This window comes from Seriola dumerili, unplaced genomic scaffold (assembly GCF_002260705.1).
Source record: "Seriola dumerili isolate Sdu_G_001 unplaced genomic scaffold, Sdu_1.0 BDQW01000767.1, whole genome shotgun sequence".
In the NCBI taxonomy this organism is placed as follows: domain Eukaryota; kingdom Metazoa; phylum Chordata; class Actinopteri; order Carangiformes; family Carangidae; genus Seriola; species Seriola dumerili.
Window position 1 is genome coordinate 35,306 of NW_019175022.1, and position 25,325 is coordinate 60,630.

The following is a 25,325-nucleotide window of genomic DNA, read 5'->3' on the forward strand; positions in this document are numbered from 1 at the left end:
GCTGGTTTGAAGGATGCACTGACAAAACACTCACTCAGTCACACTCACACTTGTTGATGTAATACAAAGTGACACAAAGACGTCTGATTTTGTGTCCAGATGTACAGAGTGACTCCTCACTGCAATCAGCCAGCTGCATTCTGGCATGATGATGAATTGAGAGGTGAAAGGTTGCATTGTAGGATTTCACAATAAGGACATCATGGTGGCTAATTACACTTGATAAAAATTACACAAGTTTTGGTGTTTCGAAAAGCTGTGTCTTGCTGCCCGCCCACATTTAATACATTTTTACCATATTTTTTACCCATTACACATAATTTTTTGTGGGTTCTGTTGTAGGACTTATATTGGATGACAAAAATTGGGAAAAACTATGGCAAAGACAGAGTTTCCACAACTGGCAGAGTGTGTTGTTGGCTTGGAAATGTGAAAACCAAAGTGCTGCTGTTGTGTTCGTGTTGATGGGGTTCCAGATCTGTACACTCTCAACCAGCTTGTTGGTTCTCACTGTGTGAAGAGCTGTGAACAGCTGGTAGAGTGGAGAGCACCTGACACACTCAGCTGGAGACCACCCCACAGTGCTTCATACACACACACACACACACACACACAAACACACGCACGCACGCACGCACACACACACACACACACACACACACACACACACACACACAAACAGAGCCTCTGACTGGGCTCGGCTCACAGCTGCTGCTGCTGTTTGGCTGATGGAACGGGTGTGTTCACCATCAAGCTTTCTCTCCTGTTTCTCTGTGGGTGTCACTTTCGCTGCCTTTCAACTTTCTCTTTATGCAGATATTCGTTTTGTGTACATATAGTACATATGAACAACCTCCGACTCTCTGAGGCTCTTTCTCCCTTCTCCCATCCTGCCTTGCATTTCCTGTCTTCTCTTTGTCAGCTGCCATTCTGTCTCCTCGACTCTTGCCTCATCACTGTCACTCTTTCTGTCTCCTCTCCTCTCATTCTTTCTTTCCCAGCTTCTGTTTCTGTGCTTTGCCTTGAGCTGCAGTCTAATGAGCAAGTGGCTGTTGTTGAGAGAGTGTTTTCTAGCTCTGAGGAGAGATAACAAGCCCATATGTTATTTACCACAGTGGCCACTGCAGAAGCCGACCAGTGCCAGCTCTCAAAGACCCTCCAAGGGAAAAATATTTCCTATCAAATCCATAGCTGCGCCATCAAAGTGCTGGGAAGAGGAACATACTTGACAACACTCAGCTACTGTGGCTGTAAAACGCCTATGCATTAGAGAGCACCATATTGTAATGAAGAGTCATAAATATTTTTCCCTTCATAAGTGATAAGCAATTTTTTTCTCATTAGTGAGATGTATTTTTAGTTTCTCCGAGGGCCTCCATTTTGATTGCAGTGCATGTGTGTGCTTCTGAAGAAAAACTTTAAAACTGAGGGTAATATAGTTTTAAACAAAGCAGTTTTAAAAAAAAAACTGTTTACATCACTTTATGTAAAGTAACCTTAAATCTAGTCTGATGTCATACTTTTGCATATTTAATATAAAACACCGGCTTCACACCCCTTCCCACAAAATGTTAAACCAAATTAAGGTGGGCCTGAGAGCTAAACCGACTGCAACTTAAGAAAACACATGCAAATAGACAAAAGACAAAAAAATTCAGAAAATGTCTTCATCAATTTGACAACACCTGTGCTGCAAATACTCACAACACAACCAAATACACAAACGCGCTGCAAGTAGCACAGAGTAAGGGCTTCCAGGAGACACATGAAAGTGACGAACTCGGCTGGGATTCACTTGCTCAATGCTTTGTGACTTTTGAAGTTAAAAGCATTGAACAGTAAGTGTGCATGCATGCATTATAGAACATGCATTATATTATATCCATGCAAGTGCCTCCCAGCCAGGTTCATCCATTTTTTGTGTCCCCTTTTGTTTTTTGTCTATTTGCATGTTTTTTCTGAAGTTGCAGTTCGCCTTCGTACCAAATACTACCCCAGCATATTTTAAAAGCAGCCCTCCATCAAAAAAATACATCCAAAAAGACTCATGGCAAGAAGTCTTTAGCACTCTCCTGCCACACAGAAGACTTGGTATGTGAAGCAGTGCATCAGTGCTGGCTAGCTCACCATATGGTCAAACTAAATAACATGCCAGACATCTGGTGAGGCAGTGAGAACTGGCGGAAGGAGCAGCCAAGTGCGATCACTAGAATAAAAACTGCATGTGCACAAATATGTAAGCTTGCAAGAAAAGCACATGACAGATGTCAGCCAATGAATTTTGAATCTCTTTGAAATATGACATGAACAACGGGTCTAAACTCCTCTGCTGCATATCTTTATCAGTTCAGACTGAACATCAAACAAAACTGAGTCTTTGAGAGCAGCTTTATACTGTGCTGTATGCAGTCTATGGGATGCACTTAGGTGCAGTGGTGCGTTGAACAAAATGGTCATTAATAATCCTAACAGCTTTAGCAGGTAGTATTTGCCACGTTCTACATCTTAGTGTGCTAATTAGCAAATGATAGCATGCTGTGTGTTAGCATGCTATCATTTGCTAATTAGCACTAAAACCAATACAGCCAAGGCTAATGGGAATGTCATTAATTATTCATCTTTTTGATCATGAACCAAATTAGTAGACATATGAGTGACGATGGCGCTAGATGAAAAGCTGAGGAATCAGAACTTTGTGCCTGAGGGGGACACAAACATCAAGGTGGTCCATCCAGTAGTTTTGGAGACATATCAGTCGAAACCACAAATCACAAAGTGATATGTCAGTTCTAGCTTGTTGAATTGAAGCGCCCCCTCCATGTTAAGACATATGTCAGCACCAATGTTGGTAGGATTTGTCGTGTTGGGATCATGAATGTCTGCACAAAATTTCAGTCAGTCCATCTGCTAGTTTTTGAGATATTTGAGTCCAGATCAAAGTTGTGGACTGACCAATGGAACCAACAAACCAACATCGCCATCCCTCAAGCTAGGCTGCTGGCATGGCTAAAAGGAGAATGCATGGATCATGCTCCTATTATAAGAAGAATTGAACTTCTTTTTCTAATTGCTGGTAGTAGAGAGAAGTGGAAGAAAGGTAGGGAAGTAGTTAGAATCCACATGGGTCTGTGCAGTGCTGAGCCTGGTACAACGGAGCCATCAGGAAGCCTCTGAAATCAGATATCTCTCAGCGTGTGTCTGAAGTGTGGGCTTGTGCTACTGACACACTGTATGGGCACACAAAACAAAGACAGTTCTTGGTCATGCTGTTTCCTACCCTTCATGGGCCTGAATCGATCCTAATATGTGGACGTCATTAACGGACAACTGCAGTCATGTAATGGTCTCACCAGCTCAAAATGAGTAATTTCTGCTGATATTCTGCATGCTCTTTTCAGTATTGTTGTCATGTCTCTGAAAAGCACCTGCAGTGTTTGCCTCTGCTCTTATCCAGCCCATGGTGATAAAAGTGGGATCAAGGCCTAGCAGTAGGATTGACCTGAACACCAGCGGGGCTGAGTGGCAGAGAGTTCACACCAAAAAAAAAAATGCACACATACACACAACACACACACAGCAGGTTACCCTGAGTAATGTAGGGCACAGACATTTAAGAAAAGGTGACAGCATTCTATTGAGCCACAGCAGGGTAAAATGTTAATAAGCACGCAGTTGCTACGCGTAAGGGTGACATTATTAAAAAGCAGTCACAAGCCCATATATTTACCCACACAGGGCCATACATGCAGTGCTACATTTTGTGACACACTGACACAACCTCTACACACACCTAACCTCATCCTTTCCCCTCTGAGAAGGCAGGTGAGGTCAGGTTTAACTGTACCACTCAATCTCACTTCCAGAGGCATTCACAAGCACGAGAAGCAGCGTGCCAAAGGGCTGTCCATCTATCTGACAGGCCCAGGTCACATAGACGATGGAAAAAGATGGAGCGAAAGGGTACTGGCGGGTTCTATGCAAGTAATGGGTATGCGTGAGGGGAGCGGAGGTGATGGAGAAAGAAATAGCAGTCCTCTATATCAGAGATAAGACCGGGGGAGACGCTGGCCGGAACCGATGGCCACTGGCTCGCCTGGTTAGCGGTGAAATATGGCCCCGATGGCTCACCTGCAGCTCCTGCCAATGCCCCTGCTGTCATGTGTGCTCATGGGATGGCCCCATTTAAATGCATGAGAGCACCTCTCACAGCCAGCATAAAGAAGATTAAAGGAGGGCTGCAGTTCTTTTTATTTTTTTATTTTTTTTTATTTTTTATAGATTCAGTCTAAGCAACATAAGCTCAGCAGCCCACGGAGAAAAAGGGAATGGTAAATTGTTGCTTTCATTAAAACTTCAAGGAGTCAGTTTCATTATGAAGGTTCAAAGGCAATGGAAAATGTGTGTGGCTGCTTTCTCCCACTCTCTCTTTCTCTCTCTCCGTCTCTTATTGCTCTCTTTCATCCGACTGGGTAGCTACATGGAATAATGGGTAATGTGACGGCCACATGTAATCTCGTCCCTGGAGGGCTGGTGTATACGGATGTGTGTCTTGTTGCTGGTATATATGCCATAATGCTCGTGGCAGACACAATGAGGCATGGTGAGGCTTAATGCTGGTCTTCACACAAGCCAGAGCCTCTGTGGGGTTTACTGAGGGCTTTTCAAGTGCTCGAACCTTGGACTTCGATTTCCTCTTAATATCCTGAATGTTTACAGGCTAAACAGAAAAGCACCGTGAGTGTTTTCAGAGATGGATAAATCAACTGTGTAGAAATGCATTTAAAGCTGCACTAATCAATATTTTTATATTAACAATGGATCAAATGACTATGTGTAATGTGAGAGGGGTTGTTCTTGGTGGCAAACCTACAGAGAATTATCACCCGACTCTATAATCCTTCTCACCTCAAACAGAGTATTAAAGTTGAAGCTTCGTTGTTTTTGTTTTAAGACCAACAGCTGTTTTGATTCAGTGGCAAGTATTATTTTAGGCTACTGTATGTTAACATATTAGCCCTGAACAACTTATGAAATAATATCACAGTGTTCGGTTAATAGGTCGTTCTACTGCCCCAAAGAGACCAAGTCACCTAAACTAATGGTGTAAAGATTAACCAATACATAGTGAAAGAGTCAAGGCACCAATGTGATCAAATTACTGTTTGAATTTCATCAAATAAAGAAATAAAAATTCTTGAATGTGTATGACCCAGCCCTCTAGCTACTACTACTACTACATTGCCATAGCAGCCTGCAAACTGCACAATCTGGCTAAATCATGATTCAAAATATTTATAATGTTTTCATCTAGATGCCTGCCAGATGTAGATAAATACCCTTCATTAGGACACATCATTGTCTTCACATCACTGGTGTTGATATATTTCAAAGTACAGCTCAGGTGGCATCAGATATGGTGTATAGTATGCAAGAAACACTAGAACCAAATAAACTAAATAGTGTTCAAGGCTTCATGTGCCATGCTCCATGCACTCCTTGGCTGCTGTAAAGTCCTTGACAAGCAATAGCTCTTCCTTCAGTGAGAGGCTGCTGACAGCGGCTGCATGGAGACATTCTGTTTACATGTTTACTTTTTTTCCTTTGGAGAGTGGGAGCTTAATTGATCTCTGTTAACACGCAGGTTTCAAACAGGTAATTAGGGATCATCCAGAAAAAAAGAATGTAGTCTGAACTCCATGGCAGGCTGCAACACAAACAATAATGTGTATGTGGGTGTGATTGTGGCGCTGTAGCAGTAGAGCCAGAGAAACTGCTGTTATCTTAAATCAATGATAGCCATACCTAATCCAAATTTACTCTCCGCATCTCTCTCAATTCGTCTGCCTATTTCAGCCTTTCTATCTCCACTCTTGTCCATACACGCCCACGGGCGGTGTGAGAGGAGGTAACATAACACCTCAGCAATAGCAGATAAGGGGTGGTCCACAAAGTACAAGTGTGAGAGGTGTGCAGGGGGAGAAGAAAGGAGGAAGGAGGAGTTGAGATGGAGAGGATAGTGGATAGCTGGCTTCACAGGCACAATTGAAAGGTTCTGATTGTCCCATGATAATTGTTAAAAGGTCAGTCCTCCTCCTCGCACAGAGTGTGGAGTAGAAGATACGTACAAACACGCACGCACACACACACACACACTGTATGTGCGTGTACGCACACCTGTCCCCTCATTCTAGGGTGCTCTTTAGAGTGACACGGCTGCCTTTAGAGAATTCTACGGATTAGCACCTTAAATACCACAGCATTGTGATACAAGGATGGAAGAAATGAAAGGAAGAAAAGGTGGCCAAGTGTGGAAGAGGAGGCATTTAATGGTTGCTATCTTTTCATTTGAAATTCAGTGATGCCAAGCAAGGATAAAGGTTGTATCTTGTGGCTGAGTTAGAGTCAATATTAAGGTTAGAGCTCATCCTGTTAAAAACAAGGAAAAGAGCACTTTCCAGATACAAAATAAAAGGTTAAAACTATCAACATGCTGGAGGGGAATGTCTTTTAAATTGGAAAAATTTGGTTTTCTATGAATTCTTTGTTTACAGAAGAAGTAAACATAAGTGTAACACTGTACCAGGCTGTGATTGTATTTGTCTCATTTTGTGCCGTGACCAAAAAAACGACACACACGACATCCTGTCGTTACATTAATTCTGTCAGTTCTCCATGCTCCACAGCATGTGTCTGCAGTACATTAAGATGTATCACTTCTCAATGGACACAACATATTGAAATGGGGTCACAGCAATCAGGGAACAGCTGGCAACGGGAGCATTCACTTCGTCTGCTACTTTATAGTCACTCTGTTTCCGCGACATTTATGAATGGATAATGCCATCTGTCTTGGAGGGAAAGCTGCTCGCAGGGAAGGTTTGGGTGATAACTCGTAGATTTAAGAGCTAATTCAGATTGCAGAGCCAGACTGGTTCTGGTCATAAACCCAAGACTTATGATGTTGTACTGAAAAGTTTGCAAGAATATACAGTCCGGTGAATATGATTTTTTTTATTTTTTTATCTGTGGTCCACTATGTTAGGAGAAAGTTTAACAAGAGATTTTTGTTTGACAGGTTGAGATCAGATGAATTGCATTTTTTTGTATTAAAAATGCTACTTAAATCATTTCATAAAGATCAATGCATATTAAAGTGCTGACTTTAATTCAAAAGTGACAGCACCAGATCAATGCTGATTTGAATTTGCTGATGAAGCACTGTCATCACTGGAGTGAAAAGGAAGTAGGTTAAAAAAAAAAAAAGAAACAGAGAAAGCAGCCTATTACAATGGGAGGCCATCATGAGATCAATTCTACTGAGAGGCTTCAAGGAACTCATGGAACCTGGTGAACAACCAGCACACACTCTTGTATATTTGGTTGCACAGATTAGTAAACTTACAGAGAAATATGCATGCATGCACATGGAGACATGAGCATCCCTTCTACAATCACTAGCAACAGGACAATGCATGTCAAAATCCATCCAGCTGCTATTGCTCATTCAGCCTGGGATGCATGATTCAACAGAATGACTTTGGGTTTATTTGTGGCTCATGATGAGGTCGAGTGATTTGAGGCACTACACAATGAAAGCTGATTGAGTCACTGGCTGTGGTTACTATTATTTTCTTAACTGGTTCAATCATCACATCAAATGAGCACTGAATGTTGGATACACTCGTGGACATCAGAGTTCAACAAGCTGTTATATTTCTGACTGGAGTCAGCAGTCTGCAGGCAGACTGTCAGTTATAGTAAGGGCTAAATGAACTAAAAGTTCCACTCCTGTGGGACGAGTATTATAAAAGAACCTCATGAGATAAATGAATCACTCCCCAGCCTTTGCATTTTATGAAACACATTTGCATAGCATATTGAGATTTGCTGAATTTGCTGAAACACTGCTGCTGTGGATGTGGTTGTATAAATTAATATACAAAAATTATTGGGGTGGGGATTGAGGCTATATTCAGGCTCATGTTTCATGTTTTTTTTTTAAACAAAGCCCTCCCCAACATATCTCATATTACAGTGCACCTCCTCATTAAATTTAATAAAAGGCACTCCGACCTAAATTTTACAAAATAGTCTGGTAGGTGGATTTAAACAAGGCTAAAAGTCTACAGCCATGTTAGTGACTCTGCAAGGCTGTACTGGGTAAAGCGATGCTTGAAGCTACATACAAATAACAACATGTGAACTTACTATGACAATGTTCTACAAATGTCAACCTCATGGTGGTGCTAGAAGAAAATTCAAAGAATCATCAGTAATACAATCAAGAATCTGGAAAGCATGGATGTCTAAAAATGTTGTGCATGTCCATCCAGTAGATACTGAGATATTTCAAGTGAAACAAGTGAAAATTCTGACTGATGGAGCCTCAGGAAAAAGTGAAGGATTCAACCACAGTAATCAAAATTCATCCTGTGGTGAACAGGCTTATATGAGCCAAACGGCAGTCCATTTAGTAGCAGTTGAGACATTTCATGCAGGAGCTATTTGTAAGTTTTGCTACTGCTACGTACGTATACATACAGAAAAAGTGAAGAGTTCACCAAAGTGAAGTGGTGAATATCTGCACATAAATTCATGCCATTAAATAGTTGTTGAGATATTTCTGTCTAGTCCATAATGGTGGACTGACTGCTTCACCAACTGAACAACAGACTGACATTACCATCCCTAGAGTGACATTTATATCCATTTTTTATAACAATGTAGGCCTACAGTATACCTCATACTTTGCTATGAGGCGTACAGAACAAAGACGAAATCTGATGATGTTCTGACAGCTAGAAATCTGTTTTCAAATTAGCTCCTGTCTCTATTCGAACTCTCCATTTCTTCGCAATAAATGAAGACAGAAATCACCCAGCCTCCAGAACAAGAAAAATAAATTGCATATAGAGTTTGATTTACCAGGGATTATTTTTATCAGAGGATCTTTGTCTTCACCAAAATACAGTATATTATTCACGTATCACAGACATGGCAGATCTGATTTTACATTGTCATATTTTGTTGATGCATCTATATTACACCAACTGATTGCAAAGATGATAAGAAATTCTTACATGATTATGCAATAGTTTGCTATTATGTACAGTGATCCTGTCATACATGTCTATTTTTACATGATTGATATTGTTTCATTAGCTGTTTGTCCTGCGCTGTGTCCCGCTTTTTGTAGCTCTTTTGCTACCAACTCATCTTGGCTCACTGAACGCTGTTCACTGTAATGATGTTTGCTGTTTAATAGTGTTGGTTATACCACATGTAGTATTGCTGGATTGCTCAGTGTTATGTGCAAAATTGAGCAATTGCTAGGCGATGCGTGTAAGTGAGAGCGTGTTTTTTAAGTGACTTTCCTGACAAAATAATGTTGAAAAATGGAGGAAAAAAAGTAAAATTTGAAGCACAACTATTACAGATCGCTGGATGGAAGTAACATTAGTCTTATGCAAATGAACTTCAAGAAGCTTATATAAAGCTTATATATTAAACTTTTTAATATGTCAAATATTTTTCTATTACATTCGGAGACATATACTCCTGCCATGTGTCCTTGAGGAGTGGAGCAGTATCACTAATGACAGGCAAGCAGTTTATATAGGCTACACACAGGATTTAACACCATGGCTATCAGCATGAAAGCACAGACTGTTCCCTCTCATTGGGACTGCTGTCAGGCACAGCTTCTACAGGGTATACTTTTTCCTTGTTGATCAAGAGGTGGAATATTTAACTTGAATTTTAAGCAAACTCCAAAAACCTCATCAATGGAGCTCATTTATAATTTGAATGGGTTGATATTTGGTTTAAGTGTATTAATCTATAATACCTCTTCATAGTCTATGGGAAGTGAAATGGAGATATTTAAAGATTAAAACAATTCAAAAGTGAGCAAAATAATTTTTTCATGATTTTCTGATCCTACTTAGAGTAACCCTGCGAGACAGCTGGATCTCTCACAAGCGAGGATCCATCTTACCAGGCTCCAAGCTATTCACTTGTGGCTGAACAGTGGTTTGGTCCAATAGGCATCCTGAGGAAGCAATTATGGCAGCTACAGAGAAGCGCAAATTTTCCTTACAAAGATGGCAAGAATTGTCTGCCGACATGCTAACCAGCTTTCAAAGCTCCTCAGCCTGCAGCTTGTTGTTGTTATGGTTCATCCAATCACCTGCCAAGAATTTTTATAAAGTGTCTGTCCTTTTCCAAACAGTTTCCAACAAAGCCTTTCCAGATGGTTCTGTACAGCAAACCATCTGGCGCGTCAAGTTATACTTAAAGCAACATTAAAAAAAGAAAAACCATAGCCCACTCACTGATATAGATGTATGCAGGTACTCGTGCATGCACATACACACTCATTCTTACATTCCCACACACACAAACATCTCTTGACTAGCTAATAAACTTGGCGCACATCAAAGTCAAACCTTAAAATTGTCACAACACTGGCGTGGGTTTGCCCATCGGCTAAACTTATATGCCCATGTTTCATAAAAATCAAATTGGATTGGGGCGGAAAGGCAGCCATTATATTGGGATTCTTGTCATGTGCAGTGACCCTGCTGCTTGGTACCACTTGTCTGAGCCCTGCAAGTCCGCCGGTTTTTCATCCACCGCAAATTTACTTTGTCTGATCATTTGTTTTCCAATTACGTCCCTGTCCCTGCTAGCAGAAAATTGTCAGCTTTGGTTATGTGAACCCACTCTTGGGTCTGTAACCAGGGGCAATGTTTGATGCTTAGAACATTTTCATACCCATTAAAAGATGAAGGCTGGGTAAATTATTATCCCACAGAGCTGATTGGGTTTTGCAGGGGTTGGTTTAGGTTGTGATGGTATAGTGGAGCCACACACAAAGACACATTCTTATCTTCCCTCAGTGAAAGACTTGAACCTTCATGCAGAGTAGAAAATGAGTGGATGAAACTCAATGAAAGCAGAAGTTGAAGTTGGATAAGTGTTGGATTTTTCATGAAGCATGGTTTATTTATGTACTCTTGTTATTTAATCAGTTTTTCCCACATTCCTCACATCTGTGTTCAATATTTGACCAGTTTAAAAGTAAATAAAATTGTCACACTGTTTGTTTACTGTAACACATTCACAGTAATTGCCGGCAACCTACGCCTTTGGCACTGCATCGCAATTTAGATGAAAGATGCTGAACTGAACCTCAAAAAGAAGATTACACCCATGTGGTGGGGAAATACAACAGATGAGCATAACAATGGCAGGAAAAAATGGAATGGGACTTTGAGAGGTAGAGCAGAGGACAAAATAGCAGGGAAAGAAAGCAACAGAATCAATGTTTGGCTATAACTGTCGCATTAGCCATGACAAATGAGGCCAACGACAGAAACTCTGGAAGTTGACGCAGGACATTCCAATGATCAAGCGCTAAATAATCAGACACAATGGATTCTGAGAAGGAGAGGCAATATGCTGCCATGGCTCTCAGAAGAGGAGCATCAATTCATATATTGACCTTTAAAAATGCTATTAATGGATGATATCTTCAGTTCATAGCTGTGTGACAAGTTCTCTTGGAGGCTATTGTGTGCGGTGAAATTACATTGTAGTGCAGTTCCTCCACTGACAGCCTGTAGTATTTATCTGGGGTCCGATTTCACATCATAGAGTCAGGAGGTTTTAAAATGGAAAGCGCAGTTAGAATAAAAAAAAAAACATGACTGATGAAGCTATCAAGTATTGTGAAATGTATTGAGCCGCAACGCAAGATTTGTCACTGTACCAATACAGCACTCTGTCGTACATCAGTGTGTTTTCTCTGGATAACGGGCAGATGACAGTTGATGCAGTCATTGCTGGAAGCAGCACACACACACACACACACACACACACACGCACACACACACACACACACATGCAAACAAACAAAGACACTATAGGAGATTCCATTTTCAGCACTCAGGTCTGTCAGCCAGCCTGTTTTTGACAGGTTAAGAGCAATTTCTGGCCTTGATGCACAGCTCAATGTTTTTATTTCTGTTATGCCTTCATGGTCCAGAGAGGCTGCTAACAATTCAGAAACATTTCAGAGGTTTGAAGAACTAAATTAGCCATGCATTCTGACAGTCAAAAGTCTGTCGCTGGGAAATGAGTAGATCAAACTTTGGATGTTAATGAGGTTGCTTTTGCCAAGGTTATTTCTTGGGCATTTTAGATTGGTAAGAGACAGGAAAGACTAGGGTGCAGAAAAATGACACAATGTAGCCTTAGAGTTCTCCTATGTTGGGATAATACCTTTGTATATTTTTAGTGTGTTAGTTACTTGACACACAGAAGAAAGGGAGGAAACTCGACACAATACTACTAATGAGCTCCAGATAAACTAAAACAAAGAAAATAAAATAGGTTTTGAGTTCTTAGAGGGGCCCTTTACAACACTGGGCTACAAGATGGAGGATAGAGGACGTGTCATAGTTCATACTGTACTTCATTGGTGCAAAGCTCTGACAAATTTGTCAATCAAATTATGTATACCCAAATGTTGTGGAGTAAACCTGAGGCTTTTTGGCCCCTGGGCAGTGTCTCACTTTGCAAGGTTGGTAATCCATTGTTAAATGTAGTTCTCAAGAAAGGTAATGCATATTTATCTGTATAGTGCATCTGGAAGGGCAATTCAAATTGTTTTATATAAGATATAAAAAGGAAAAGCAGACATGATAAAAGAATATAAGTGACGCATATAAACAGGATTTTAAAAAGAATGCAATAAAACAGAACATAAAATTGAGCTGAGAATGAATAACTCGAGAAGAGGCAAACTGGCATAACATTTGTATTATTATGCCTTGATTTAAAAGAATTGAGGGCTGTTTTCAAGTTTTCCAGGAGTTTGTTCCAGATATGCGATTCATTAAAAAAATATATATATATTGCTTAAATGCTTGCTTGAATATTGCTTCTTCGTGTTTGGTTTTGACTCTGGGGATAATAAGCAGGCCTGTCCTGGATGACCTCAGAGGTCTGGAGGGTTCATAAGAGAGCAGCAGCAGAACAGAAATGTATTTTAGCCCTAAACCATTCACTGCTCTGTAGCCCAGCAGAAGTATTTTAAAATCAATATTTAGACAATCAGGAAACCAGAGTAAACATCTGAGAAGTCGAAGTGAAAACTAGGAACAGTGTGTTGAATTTCATCAACTTTTGCTAATATCGAGCCTACAAGAGATAAGCACACTTTTTCTAAGTTTTGCTGAGACACAACTCCTTTAATTCTTGTTCTATTTTAAGGTGTTTGCAGGTTTGCAGATTTTGTTTTTACCTGTTTGTGGATAATAAAAATTGAATCTTTGTCCATTTCTGTCTTGGTTTGCAGTCTTTAATGTTACAAATTCACGGTGAACACTCGCTTTTAATTCTTCTTCCCTGGCACCAAAAACAATTATTTCTGTTCTATATTTGTTTAACTTGGGACATTCAATTCAATGCACCATGATGTAGCTTCTTGGTAATACCATTATGTAAATGTGTGTGTTGTCCGCATAATTATGGTGAGACATTTCGTGGTAAGATAAGTGCTTGATTCTTAAAACACTACTTTAGAAACTAGCTGTTAAATTAGGAGTCTGGTTTGACTGTCAGCAGATTTCACTTCTCTGCACCTACAGAGAGAAACATGCAGTTACAGGAACAATGGCTGAAAACCGAACATGCCTGTGCATCTTTATGCGTCAACCTCATTGTCAGCCCTCTCAGGTACAGCAATCTGACGATGCTCTTGAGCAAAACAAAATTTCCCCCCCTCCAGGGCTTGGATCAAATCCTGCAGCAACTTTCCTCTCTCGCTTTCCTTGTGATTATCTCTCACTCTCAACTTTTCTGTTTTCTCCATTCAGGAGCAATAACTTCCTATTCTTTGAAATGGAAAACTGCTGCTGAAGGCTTTTCAAGTGCACTTAAGATTCATTTGAACTTGAACAAGAAATTCTGTAGCTGTAGGGGGGCGTTTGTGACATATAGCTCATTTTTTCTGACAATACATATTCATATACGGCATTTTCTTTGCTTGCCTCCTCAGAGGGACACATTTACACGTTTAATAAAAGAGAGTGGTGACACCGGTATCTGCTGCTTGTGTGCTGTTGTACAATGATGTCTTTCACTCTTGAGATGTCTAAAATGTGATTTAAAAAAAAAGAGAGAGAGAAAAAAACATGTAATAACGGAAATTTATGGCTGACAAGTGGCAGCGAGCTTCTGCTTAGCATATAATGTGGTTAATTCACCCAATTTCCAAGTTCATATCCTTCCAGCTGGCATGGGTAAGTGGTGAATAATATGTTTCCCTTCACTGCTGGTGTTTATGTAGGTACAGCTTACCTTGTACAATGAGGTAGACCTGCGAGGTCTTGGGCTGCTGCTTAGTCTGTATGGAGCAGGTATATGACCCCTCATCATACACATCCACCTGCACACAATGAAACAGAATAATGTTGCAAATTTATATTATCATGACAATATAACTGGCAGAACAGTGTATTTTATCTTCTTGCTATTCTATTACCTTTTTACAGATATAATGTTTCATCTTCATATTTCCCTTTGTATTCAATTCATTAAATTATTATAATTTTTCAAAAAGTAACCAAAATAAATATTTGCAACAAGCAAAAATCAAACCTGCAAATTAAACAACAACATTAACATGGTGACGTGATTGTGAATGGATGGTTTTGGTTAAGTGACATCACAGATGAGACACAACATGGTTACTTTATTAACATCTAAACAAAACTGCGGCTTGGCTTATCCAACATTCTGTTCTTTAGTTTTCCATTCTTTTCTTTCAGAGTTTGGGTGAACACTTCAGCGTAGTACTGCCATAAATGATCATCCAGCAGAGCATGAGTAAAATTACTTATACGTATTTAATAGTTGCCCATTGTCCTGTCTATTTCCATTGATAAAGCTGGATCCTTGAGGTATGTAGTGGTTTGTTTTCACTGTCACAGGGATGAAATCGATTTCCATTTTCCTGATTGATTGTACTTTAACTTTAAAGTGGCTATTTGTTTTCTCTGCCGTTGAATGTGGTTGCTTTCTGGGAGCATGCGGTGGTGACTGTCACTTGACAAGAGCTTCACCCATCGCTGAATTTATAATACAAGAGGTTATAACACACCCTCTGAGTGGCGCAGTGTCTTCAGGGAAGATTAGAGGCTACAGTGAGTTGCTCTCGGAAAGTGACAAGATGGGCTGGGGATGGCTGGTTAGCATGCTAACGTCAGTAGTAGAAAAATAGGATTGAGACAAGAGTTCACATTGGTATTGCTTTCCACAGCTGGAGACAGCTCTTGGTGAGTAAAGGAATGAAGTTTGATGTATTAAGTGTGAATGACTTTTTACCTTTGGACACAGACAGGATGGCTGTTTACCCCTGTTTCTAGACTTTGTGCTAAGGTAACCATCCTGGCTCCAGCTTCATATTAAGTGGGCAAAATGTCAAACTAATCCTTAAGCTTGCTTACATTTTTTTTTTTATGTAAAAACATTCCCATCTCTGGAGAGCACATAGGAAGTGTTAAATGAAAACGTAAGAATGAAGCACAGAAAAAAGTCCCTTTGACTGAGTCTGCTGCATAAATAAATGAATTAACAAATGGATAAATATTTAAACAGCACATCTCCTGCTCTTAAAAAGAATACATTTAAGTCAAAGTGTGCAGTTTATTAAGGTCATGTTTCATGATCACTGGATAGGATTCTTAAAACCAAGAGAAATGTTTTCTCTCTGATCCTTAAATGCAACTGTAATCCAAACCCAGCTCTCCATGACTCAGGTATGTGAGGATTGTAGAACAGACAGAGGTCAGCCTTTACACGCTGTGGTCAACGTTACCTTTTGTATGCGCAGGCTGTACTCCAGCTGTCCCTTAGTGACCAGATCTACTCTGGGGTCCAGGGACCACTTGTCCTGGCCTGCAAAGATGATGTTGGATCGATTGAGCCAGGCCACCTTGGACACTTTGTCATCAACGTAACACCTGTGGGCATGACAAGATCAATTTAGGTGAGGAGAAGGAAATAGAAATAGAAGGCTTGGTTTCTCATTAGGGGATGGAGTGTGGGAGGGTGTGAAAAGAGAGGACCTCTGGCCTCTTTCATTTCATGATGTGAAATCTTTCTAGGAGAATGGAAATGTGGAGTTTTTTTGGATAGAAAATAACCAAATGACAGCAACTGCTATCCCACAGAGTAGGCGGGCTATAGGAATCGTTTTAAGAGGGTTTATACACACAATCGTGTCTTGAAACAATGGACTAATCTGGGTATATTGCAACATAGTGCTATATTTGATACTGCTGACCAGCAAAGGTATTCCAAAGTTAGTTAACTTAATCAGACAACTCAGCACTTCACATATCCTGAGGTCTCGAAAGAAAATTTGAGGAGCATCTATTTCTCTCTCCCATTCTCTCTTTTCCTCCCACTCATTCTCTCATTATCTCCCTTTATTCCCCTCTCTCTTCTTCTCCCTCTTTGAATCTGACTCCCTTCCTGCGTCTGATAAATACATCGCCTTTAACAGTGAGCCTATTCCAGTGAATGAGAAAGGACACCGGTATCCTCTTGTTTACCTCTTGTTGCACGCTGTCAGAGTATTACGCCAAGTAAGCTCAAGCTAAGACATCTTGCACAGGAGGGAAGGGAGCCGAGCGTCTGCCTAATGAATAAATGTAAATGTGAGAAGACGTCGGAATCAATGAGAATGGATATCAGCTGTAATGCAAGCCGACAGTGGATGCGCCTCACATGCAAATTCCGGCAACTCCCCGAGCCTTGGCTGCGCACAACGCTTTGCAGTGTGTTGGGCTACAAGACAGTAGATTAGGGAGGCAGTGGAGTGAGGCTGTCTTTGGCAGGTGACCCTGGGTGATGCACAAAAGTGTTGGTGCAGTCACCCCAGCCTGTTACCCAGTGGGAGCTGGATGTCAGATTTGTCGAGGGCTTGTACTCGCAGCTTGAAACCTTGTTGATGTTCCTTCCCTTTGTGCAGAGCCCAGATAACCCACTGTATATATTGACTCACTCTGACATCTACCTTCTACTTCCCTCACTCTGAAATGTTTATAGAGTTTTGTTTCAAATATCTTCAGGCCTCTAATTAATAGAGATGATGCAAAGGCATCCAAAACTAATTCACACACATTTCCCTATAATCACAGAGAAGCTATACGAACAACTCTTCCTGCAAAACTAACCATAATCCAGAAGGAACATCTGGAGCACCAAAATGAAGCCTCGCTGATATAACTCAAATTCATATAATATGGATCATTTTATGCCTTTAACTTCTCAAAATATCCATGAATGAAAGGCCCCTGTGGTGCGTGATTCGTGCAAGTTAGACACTAAAACCTTCAGAACTTCATTTTAATATTCCGGTCAAGACCTCAGTGCTTTCACAGATACAAAAACATAATTTAGAATTCCGTGAAGATATCTCAAAATTTAACTTAACGCAACAATGGTATAGAGCACTGTGGCTTGAATAAAGCATTAGAACAAGCAGTGGCAAAAGATAAACTGTAAATATATACGAAACACAGTTATGCTGCCCATTTCTCATCCAATATATAAAATCTGAAATTACCAAGATATTTTCTTGTATGCAAGATGTTCCCATCAAACATTCAGACTGCATTATACATCATCAAACATCACACGTCAATGAAATTTCCATTTGATTAAGCATTACATTCATCAGAATCATCAGGATTGTTTTGGTTTCCTGTCAAACATGTACATTTGCTTTACAAAATATAATATCTTCTAGATGATAATACTCTACATGAAACATGTAGACATACAGTGACAGGTTGAACAGTTTTTAGGTGTTTGTTGTGAAGCTAATAAACTGTCCTGGCTGACTGAACAGTTGCATTTTGTTTGTTTTGAGTGAGCTTTCTTCCTCTCCGACCTTATTACCACTCATCTCCTACCATGAAGTAACCAGTAGGAGAGGGAAAACACAAATCAGGAGAGTGGAAGACAGAAGGAGGAGACGTGAACAGAATCATGACACTAGTTTCCTTGTGTTGTCTCTTTCAAAAACCTCGATTGCACTAAACTGTACTGACATTTCAAAGAGATGAGGATTTAACGACAGATCTGCAACACATATTCAACCAACAATCCATTGTTGAAATGTAATAATTTAATAGTTAAAAGTATGCATCTTGTGATATTCTTGTAGTCCTGCAGTTGTGGTGGTCACTTATAGTTACTGATCTCAGAGACATCATCCTTAATTAAATATTGCTGATGACACGTCTCAAAGTCCAGACCAGAAGTCTTCCGCTTCATTGAGTTTTAATTTATTTTATCTTAAAAAGGCTTCACTACTCTACCTCGGAAAGCAGACAAACTGCAATTGTCATCACACATTCACTGACACATTTATTACTGTTTACTATTTAGAGAGTGAACAGAGACTATTGAACAACAATAGACTGATGTGGCAAGCTGTTGCTTTCTGCTATGTTGATGGCAAATGCAGATTTTATTTCATTTTATTTATTTATTTATTTCTGAAACACCATGACAGATGCTTTGTGATCGCTAGAAATACAGTTCAGAGACTGTCGAATTCTCATCTACAGTCATTGTGTGATTAAGAAAGAAATGTTTAAGAATTTAAGCTCCTGAAATTAACTTGAGATAAGATGAAGCTTGTGTAGAGAGTGAGTAATTGGAATGAGCAGCCATTGTAATAGAATTCAGAACAGAAAAACAAACAAGCAAGCAAACAAACAAAACTTTCTTAAACTACAGCAATAAAGTAGATAGAACAGCTGTGGAGATTATATAAAGATAGAAACATTACATTTTCCACAGCCAGTAATTAAAAGAGTGTACTTTAGTTCAATACGCTCTCTCTCCTATCCAAATATTCATTTGTATAATAATCATTACAGAAACATTGCGCTGACTGTGCACACTGAAGCAGTATTATGTAACATTGCACTGTACATACATACGGTATCACTGTGCATTATGAAGCAGTAAGGAGGAAAATGTGCCTTCTCTCTTCCCTCCTGGTGAAGCTCAACAGGAGACTGTTACACAGGTCATTTTTAATATGTGGGCCACTTGAAGTGAGATGTTATTTCAAGTGTTTTATTTCATTTCATCAGAAGTTTAAAACACATCATACACACTGTTGGAATAGCTCTCATAGTTTCTTGTTAATGCCACTGAAATACCTTTTGCCTGCCTCCAATCTAAACAAGATAAAAAGCCCAAACATCCAAGCAAGAATGACATTTTTGAATGACATTACATTTTTTAATGTCAATCCATATTATGGTCTTTATGTATTCATTGGATAAGTGAAAACTATCAAGCTTATCAACCTATCAAAGTCATTAGTGAATATGATGTTTGCACCAAATTTCCTGGCAATCCATCCATTACCTATTGACATATTTCAGCCTGAACCAAAGTGGTGAACATACCAACCGACCGACTGACAGACTGACACTGCTGGAGAGCCAGGGGGCTATAGCGTGGTTTAAAATGACTACAGAAATCAAGTTTCAACCAAAACTGTAAACAAATGAATGAATGAATTAATGACCCCTATCACTACATTAATGAAATTAAATTGTAATGTGATTTGGGGTGTAATGTAGGTTTGATTTTGACTTCCAAACTACAGAGAAATAATGTAAAAATAAACTCCTGAACAGGCACTCCTACAGTATGTCCTCTGCCAGAAGGACTTTGATGGTAATATCAAAGCAGCTTACTGTGCTTCCCACATTCCTGGGACAGCTGTCAAGATCTTGGGGCAGACGTCAGTTTGTAGGTCATGAAGGAAGAAGAAAATATGGTGAAGTAAAAGAGGAAGCATTTGTTGCATGGCAGGATGCGCCCAATTATACCCTCTGTCTAAGTGAGACAAGCAGTTTTAACTGTGAATAGCATTCACACTATGAGTGTGTCTTCTCCGAAGCGTCATGCGAGTGCTTCGATAAATACAGGTGACTGGAACTATTAATCATCCAAATGTTTCTAATTGTATTACCTCATTCCAGTTGGCGGTCACCATATGCTGCTCCATATGGGTCAAAGAAATAGATAAATAAATACGAAACACTGTTCATGCTCTGTACGTGCCACTGCACTCAGGCTTCAATCAGAGCCATACTCTGCTGGCCTTATCTCTTTCCCTCTCATCTCTTCACACCACTGCCTCGCCACTCCACTTCTATTTCTCTCCCTATCCCTGTTTTCTCACCCCGTCTGCCTGTCATCCCAGTCCTCCTCATTCCACTCCGTAGGTTTCTTCTCCCCTCTCATCTCTCCATCAACACTCTGGAGCAGAAGTGGACAGCGTGGAATAAACATTCAAGGAATTGTTCATTGATCTGCGCAACAGATCAGGGGTTTCTTGGCTAGGCCTCTTGCCCTCCCTCTTTGGCTGTGTTCCCTCAAAGTGCTCGAGCTCCAGAGGGTCCCTTGGTACAAAGTGTAGAGCATGCTCAGTAGTAGCCAGTACCTGTTTTCACTAATGAGCGACTGCCTGGGAAGTGGAGAAGCTCCTATCACTTGTCAGAGCAGTTGTCTGCCTGTAGCTCTTGCTTCCTTCTAGCTGAGTAGCTGTCAAGGTGCCTGCGCAGGGCCGGGTTTCACGGGCTGTGCCGGGGCCCTGCTGGACCAGAATTAGAAATAAGAGCTTGACTGTCTCTGCCTGGCCTGATCTGAGCTGCATTCAACAAGTCACTTGCAGGGAACTCGATTTGATTGGAATAGCGAGCCACGGTTGAACAATTTGTAATGAAAATCCATCCCATTAACTGGATGCAGCCCTCACAATGATGCAGAATCCCAGCTGTATTATTTAGCTAGTCTTATTTATTTGAATATTTGGAAAAAGAAAAAGGAAAATCAACCCATTTTAATCACAACAGCATCTCCATGTTTGAAATCCTCTGCAGAATCCTTTCAAAGCCCATAATCCTCTGTAGAATACATATTCTCCGTTAACATGAAAAAGCTGGTAAATGCTAGCAAATATTTGCTGATGCTTGTAAACAGAACGCCTTGTTTTTGCACCTTTTTTTTTACAAAGTGGCGTTGTTGTTTGTCAGTCCCTTCAGGGCTGGGTTTATGCAGGATCTTGCTTGTGATGGATGCCTAGGTTGCTGTCCTGCGCTGTTTTACCCTGAGCTTTGTTGATGGATGCTCTGCTGTGCTATATTATACTCTTTTCTGCCCCGCTATGCTGTGCCAGTATGGACTGGCCAATAGGCTATGGCTGACAGGGGACTGTGTGGGCTGACAGATGCCTGGGCCAGAGCTGCTGAGCTGGGCTTGTGTTGACAGGAGGGTTGGGCTGGATGGATCCCTGCTCCAGGGCTAGCCGTGGGGGAGGACCAAAGAGCAGTCTGGAGCCAGGGAGTGAAACTGTAATGAGAGGAACGATGTGCCAAGACTGACAGAGCAGCCACACCACCCGCTATCCCCATCAATACCCAGTTCTCCTCATCTCACCTCATCATTTCTTTCCTTCTTTGCCTCTCTGACACCTCTCACCCCTTAACAAAACACTTTTTTCTCCATTTCCTCTTTGTTGTGCTTCTGTCTCGTTCCACCCTCCACCCTCTTCAACCTTCTGTCTCCATCTCATTCCCTTCCTCTCTTCTTCTCTAGGTTTATCCTCATATTTACTGGGCAACCCGTGCCAATAAGGTATATCTGTGAGCACACGTGTTCTTGGAGATTTTTGTGTGTGTGTGTGTGTTGCAGCAAATACCCCAACCTGCCATATGGACAGAATCTGAAATACTCTCTCTGAAAGACCCAACTTGTTTCATCAATCGATAGAGATTAAAGGTGAGACTGGGACACTAGCTGTTTGATCAAAATCTGCGTCACTCCAACCTGGTCGGCCAGAGCCTCCAAAGTCTGGCCTCTAAGTTCTGTGTCCTTGTTGCGTACATGCATTTGGTGAGGGGAGCAATAACAGACAGAGGGAGGGAGATGGAGAGATCAGCCAATCAGACCAACAAACACACAGCCAGAGAAAGAAAAGATGCACCGCAGAAGAAAGCAACACGGAGAGAGAGAGAGAGAGAGAGAGAGAGAGAGAGAGAGAGAGAGAGAGAGAAACATGAGCTAAGGGATAGGAGCAAAGCTAAAGCTGCATATCAAATCAAAGTCAGGTCATTCGTTTATTGCCCTCAAAGCAGTTCCTTGTCCCAGATATCCACTGCATAGCAAGTTAAATGTATTTCTGGTAAGGTCTAGGTTAATCCCCTAGGACTGGGCTTAGAGGAACAAAGCATTTATTGAAATACCTGGTGCAATGCTGTCTTGCTATGGAATTTACCTTTCACTTTTCCATTTTCTATTTGGCAAAATAGGAGGCTCTAAGGCTACATTTCTGTCTCTGCCACTATCAACCCCAATTAACACTTTAACATGACGTAAGCAAGTAGGTGTAATTGGTCTGTTCCATTATCACAGCAATGTATTAACACAAACATGAAACTTTCAAGGTGAATGCTCTTGTGGATGTCACCATGTGTGTTAATTGACAATCAGCAGGTAAAAATCTTCATTATTCCTTTGTAAATTGGCATTGACACCAGTGGGAACAAGTCACATTAATTATTGTGATTTCAAAAGGCAGGTGCAAAGTCTCTGAAGCCTGTTTATAAAATTCCCTTCGCAGGTTTAATGAAGCATTTAAAGCGAGGGATGATAAGGGTGTTGTGTCAAGGTGATGAAGCGATTTTAAACAAAAGGAAGAGCCTCCCTCCTGCTGTGAGCCCAGCTTGAAACAGAAAAGACAGCCTTCTCCCAAAGTGGTCTGTCAGTGTCTGTCTGTCTTGTCTTTGTCTTAGCTTTACTTAAGATCCAATGAGGAAGAACATAGAGAACAACAAGGCTGTTAGAACCTTTATCATCTTCAAGACCTGCCATCAGTAGCTACAGTCACTTCACTTCAATTAATACCCTCATCATTTACCTCCCTAAAGCCAAACCACGGAGCCAATCCTTCTAGGGAAATCCCTGGTGACGTAATTGCATCAGAATAGATTTGGAGTAACCTTTGTTGCTCACTTGATTTTCCCTTTCTGCTTCAAAGCCCCTCATTATGACAGCCTCCGTCATGAAGCCCCTCCATCCTGCTTGGTATGCATCAGCGCTTCGAGCAAGCCATTAATCAGGGCAGGAATGAGTGTTTTGAGACTTGGCCTGCAGACGTTGCAGGAGGGAACTTATTTAATTATTAAAATGGTGACAAACAACTCAGGAATTTGCAGGTCTGCTTGATTCAAATTTGCTTGGCACAAGTGTGAGTTCACCTCGAAGGCTTTTCCGAGCGCCAAGGCAGTTAAATTTCCGTTTGTGTCGCGTTTTGCAAAAAGTTCCTGAAGATGTTCCAAATAGACGCTCTGCTCTGGGTTCTGCTGTGAAGTAAGATTTGAAATCTCCACAGCAATCCACAGTAGAGGAGGAGGGCAAAGGCAAAACACGCACTGGTAGAAGCCAAGATCCATCTGCTGATCAGAGTTCATTCTGTACATGTCAGCAGTACAGGAGCCCTGACGCCTCTGCTGTCAGTCTATCACTTTAACCCGTTCATCCTTATTTTAAAGTCAATTTGACGACTCCGCCAATGTTTCCACCTTCCTCTCTTCTATGTTGTGTTTTATAAGCAGGGTTGGAGTGTGACGGAGTAGTGGATGGATGTAACGAGCCCATGACAGATGGTGCCTCATCGAGACGTAGGCAGGAGGATCTATGGCAAGGGCAGGATGCTGTTATTAAATCTCAGGAGAGGTACTGTGCTTCCTCTCTCTGTCACATCTTCCCTTTTTGTGGCTCTCGTTCTCCTTTCCTCTCTTTCTGCTGTTTTGTACCATCTCTTTCTGTCATGCCCTTCTCTCTCTCTCTCTCTCTCCATCTTCCTCATTCATTCTTTCCCTATCATTTCTCTGCATCCTCCTTATTCTTTGCCTTTTTGCTCATTCTTTTCCCCTGCCTTACTCCCCCGTACAGCTGTAGTCACTCTGTACAGCAGGATTGTCAGTCGGTGCATGTAGAGGATGCAAAAAACCTCAACAAAAAACATGATACCGCTTCTTTGTGAATAATACAATATTATAATGCAATGAAAGCACCTGAGAAGTGTTATTTGTATTGTATTGAATTGCTTCAGGATTTCCCTACCTATCTGTGCTTATTCAGAAGTATCTGTGGTGTTTTTTGTGGATGAATTTGCGTAAGTGTAGAGGAGAGAGTTGTTATCACTAATGTAAGTCACATGCCTCTTACAGCTGCAAATTATATTCATTATGCCACAATTACTGGCTGCAGAGCACTGACCTCTCCCACCCATCGCTGCCTTCACGCTGTATTCCCTCATCAGCACACAACCTGCTCTTATTATTAAAGGATGTCACATAAAGCCTTGTCTCAAAGTGTGACACTGTGGAACTACAAGCTCATTTCTCTACTCTCTACATTTACCTCTTATGTGATCCATCACCGGTGTTCTGCTGTGGTGCATTACGGGCAGAAAGAGGTGAATCAGTTGATGATGCAGTGCCACTGAAGGAGAGCACAGGCAAGAGGGGGGAAAAAAAGATACTCTTAAGTGCTAAAATACTCCAGACCTGACTGCCTCTATTTAGGCTGTGAAATGAAATGCAGTCTGAAATGAAATAGGCTTATTTGAATTTGTTGGCCTGGCACACTGTTTATGTTTCTTGGGGAGGTCTCTGATAATGTACAAAGTAGAACTACCTGGACCTGCACTACATCTCAACAACATAGATTCAACACATATCCGGTAGTGCTTTAGCAAAGCTCAGAGAATCACACAAATATAAGGCAAGAGCTTTGCTACCTTTTCTTGCTCATAGTCTTTTTTCATCTCAAAGGTAACACTTTGAACTGAAGATGTATCTTAAATAATGATGTTGTGAATCAGAGCTTGCGGCGCAGCTCGTTTCATCATCATTTCCTGTGTGAGAATTGGCTTTTATACCCTCTTGCCAGAATAATCAGCATTTCTCCCTTGTGGCCTAATTTTCGAAAAGCACAGCGTTATGGAGCAGGTTGTGAGGGATGTTATTCGACGCTGCATCTACAATGTGCAGCATTAGCGGCTGAACTTCAAAAGTTAACCAGCAGTGGTGTTGGAGTCAGTAAATCAAATAAATGACTGACAGGTGTCGGGTCGAATGAGAGGTCAGAGAGGTCTTCTGTGATTTGTTGCCAGCGATGGAATAGCTTATTCACATACCAGTGCAGCAGAA

The 25,325-nt window shown here is 40.9% G+C and overlaps 1 protein-coding gene across 1 annotated transcript in view; it reads right to left on the reverse strand.

Annotated features, from left to right (window-relative positions):
* The window catches only part of LOC111236932 (limbic system-associated membrane protein-like), a gene marked incomplete at its 3' end in the record, with an annotated part of 158,817 nt that overhangs the window by 23,617 nt on the left and 109,875 nt on the right, over positions 1-25,325 (reverse strand). The window contains exons 2-3 of the mRNA XM_022765854.1: positions 15,887-16,031; positions 14,368-14,455 (exon numbers count right to left, since the gene is read on the reverse strand). Of these exons, the coding sequence (XP_022621575.1) occupies positions 14,368-14,455; positions 15,887-16,031 (233 nt within the window). The remainder of the gene's footprint in view (positions 1-14,367; positions 14,456-15,886; positions 16,032-25,325) is intronic.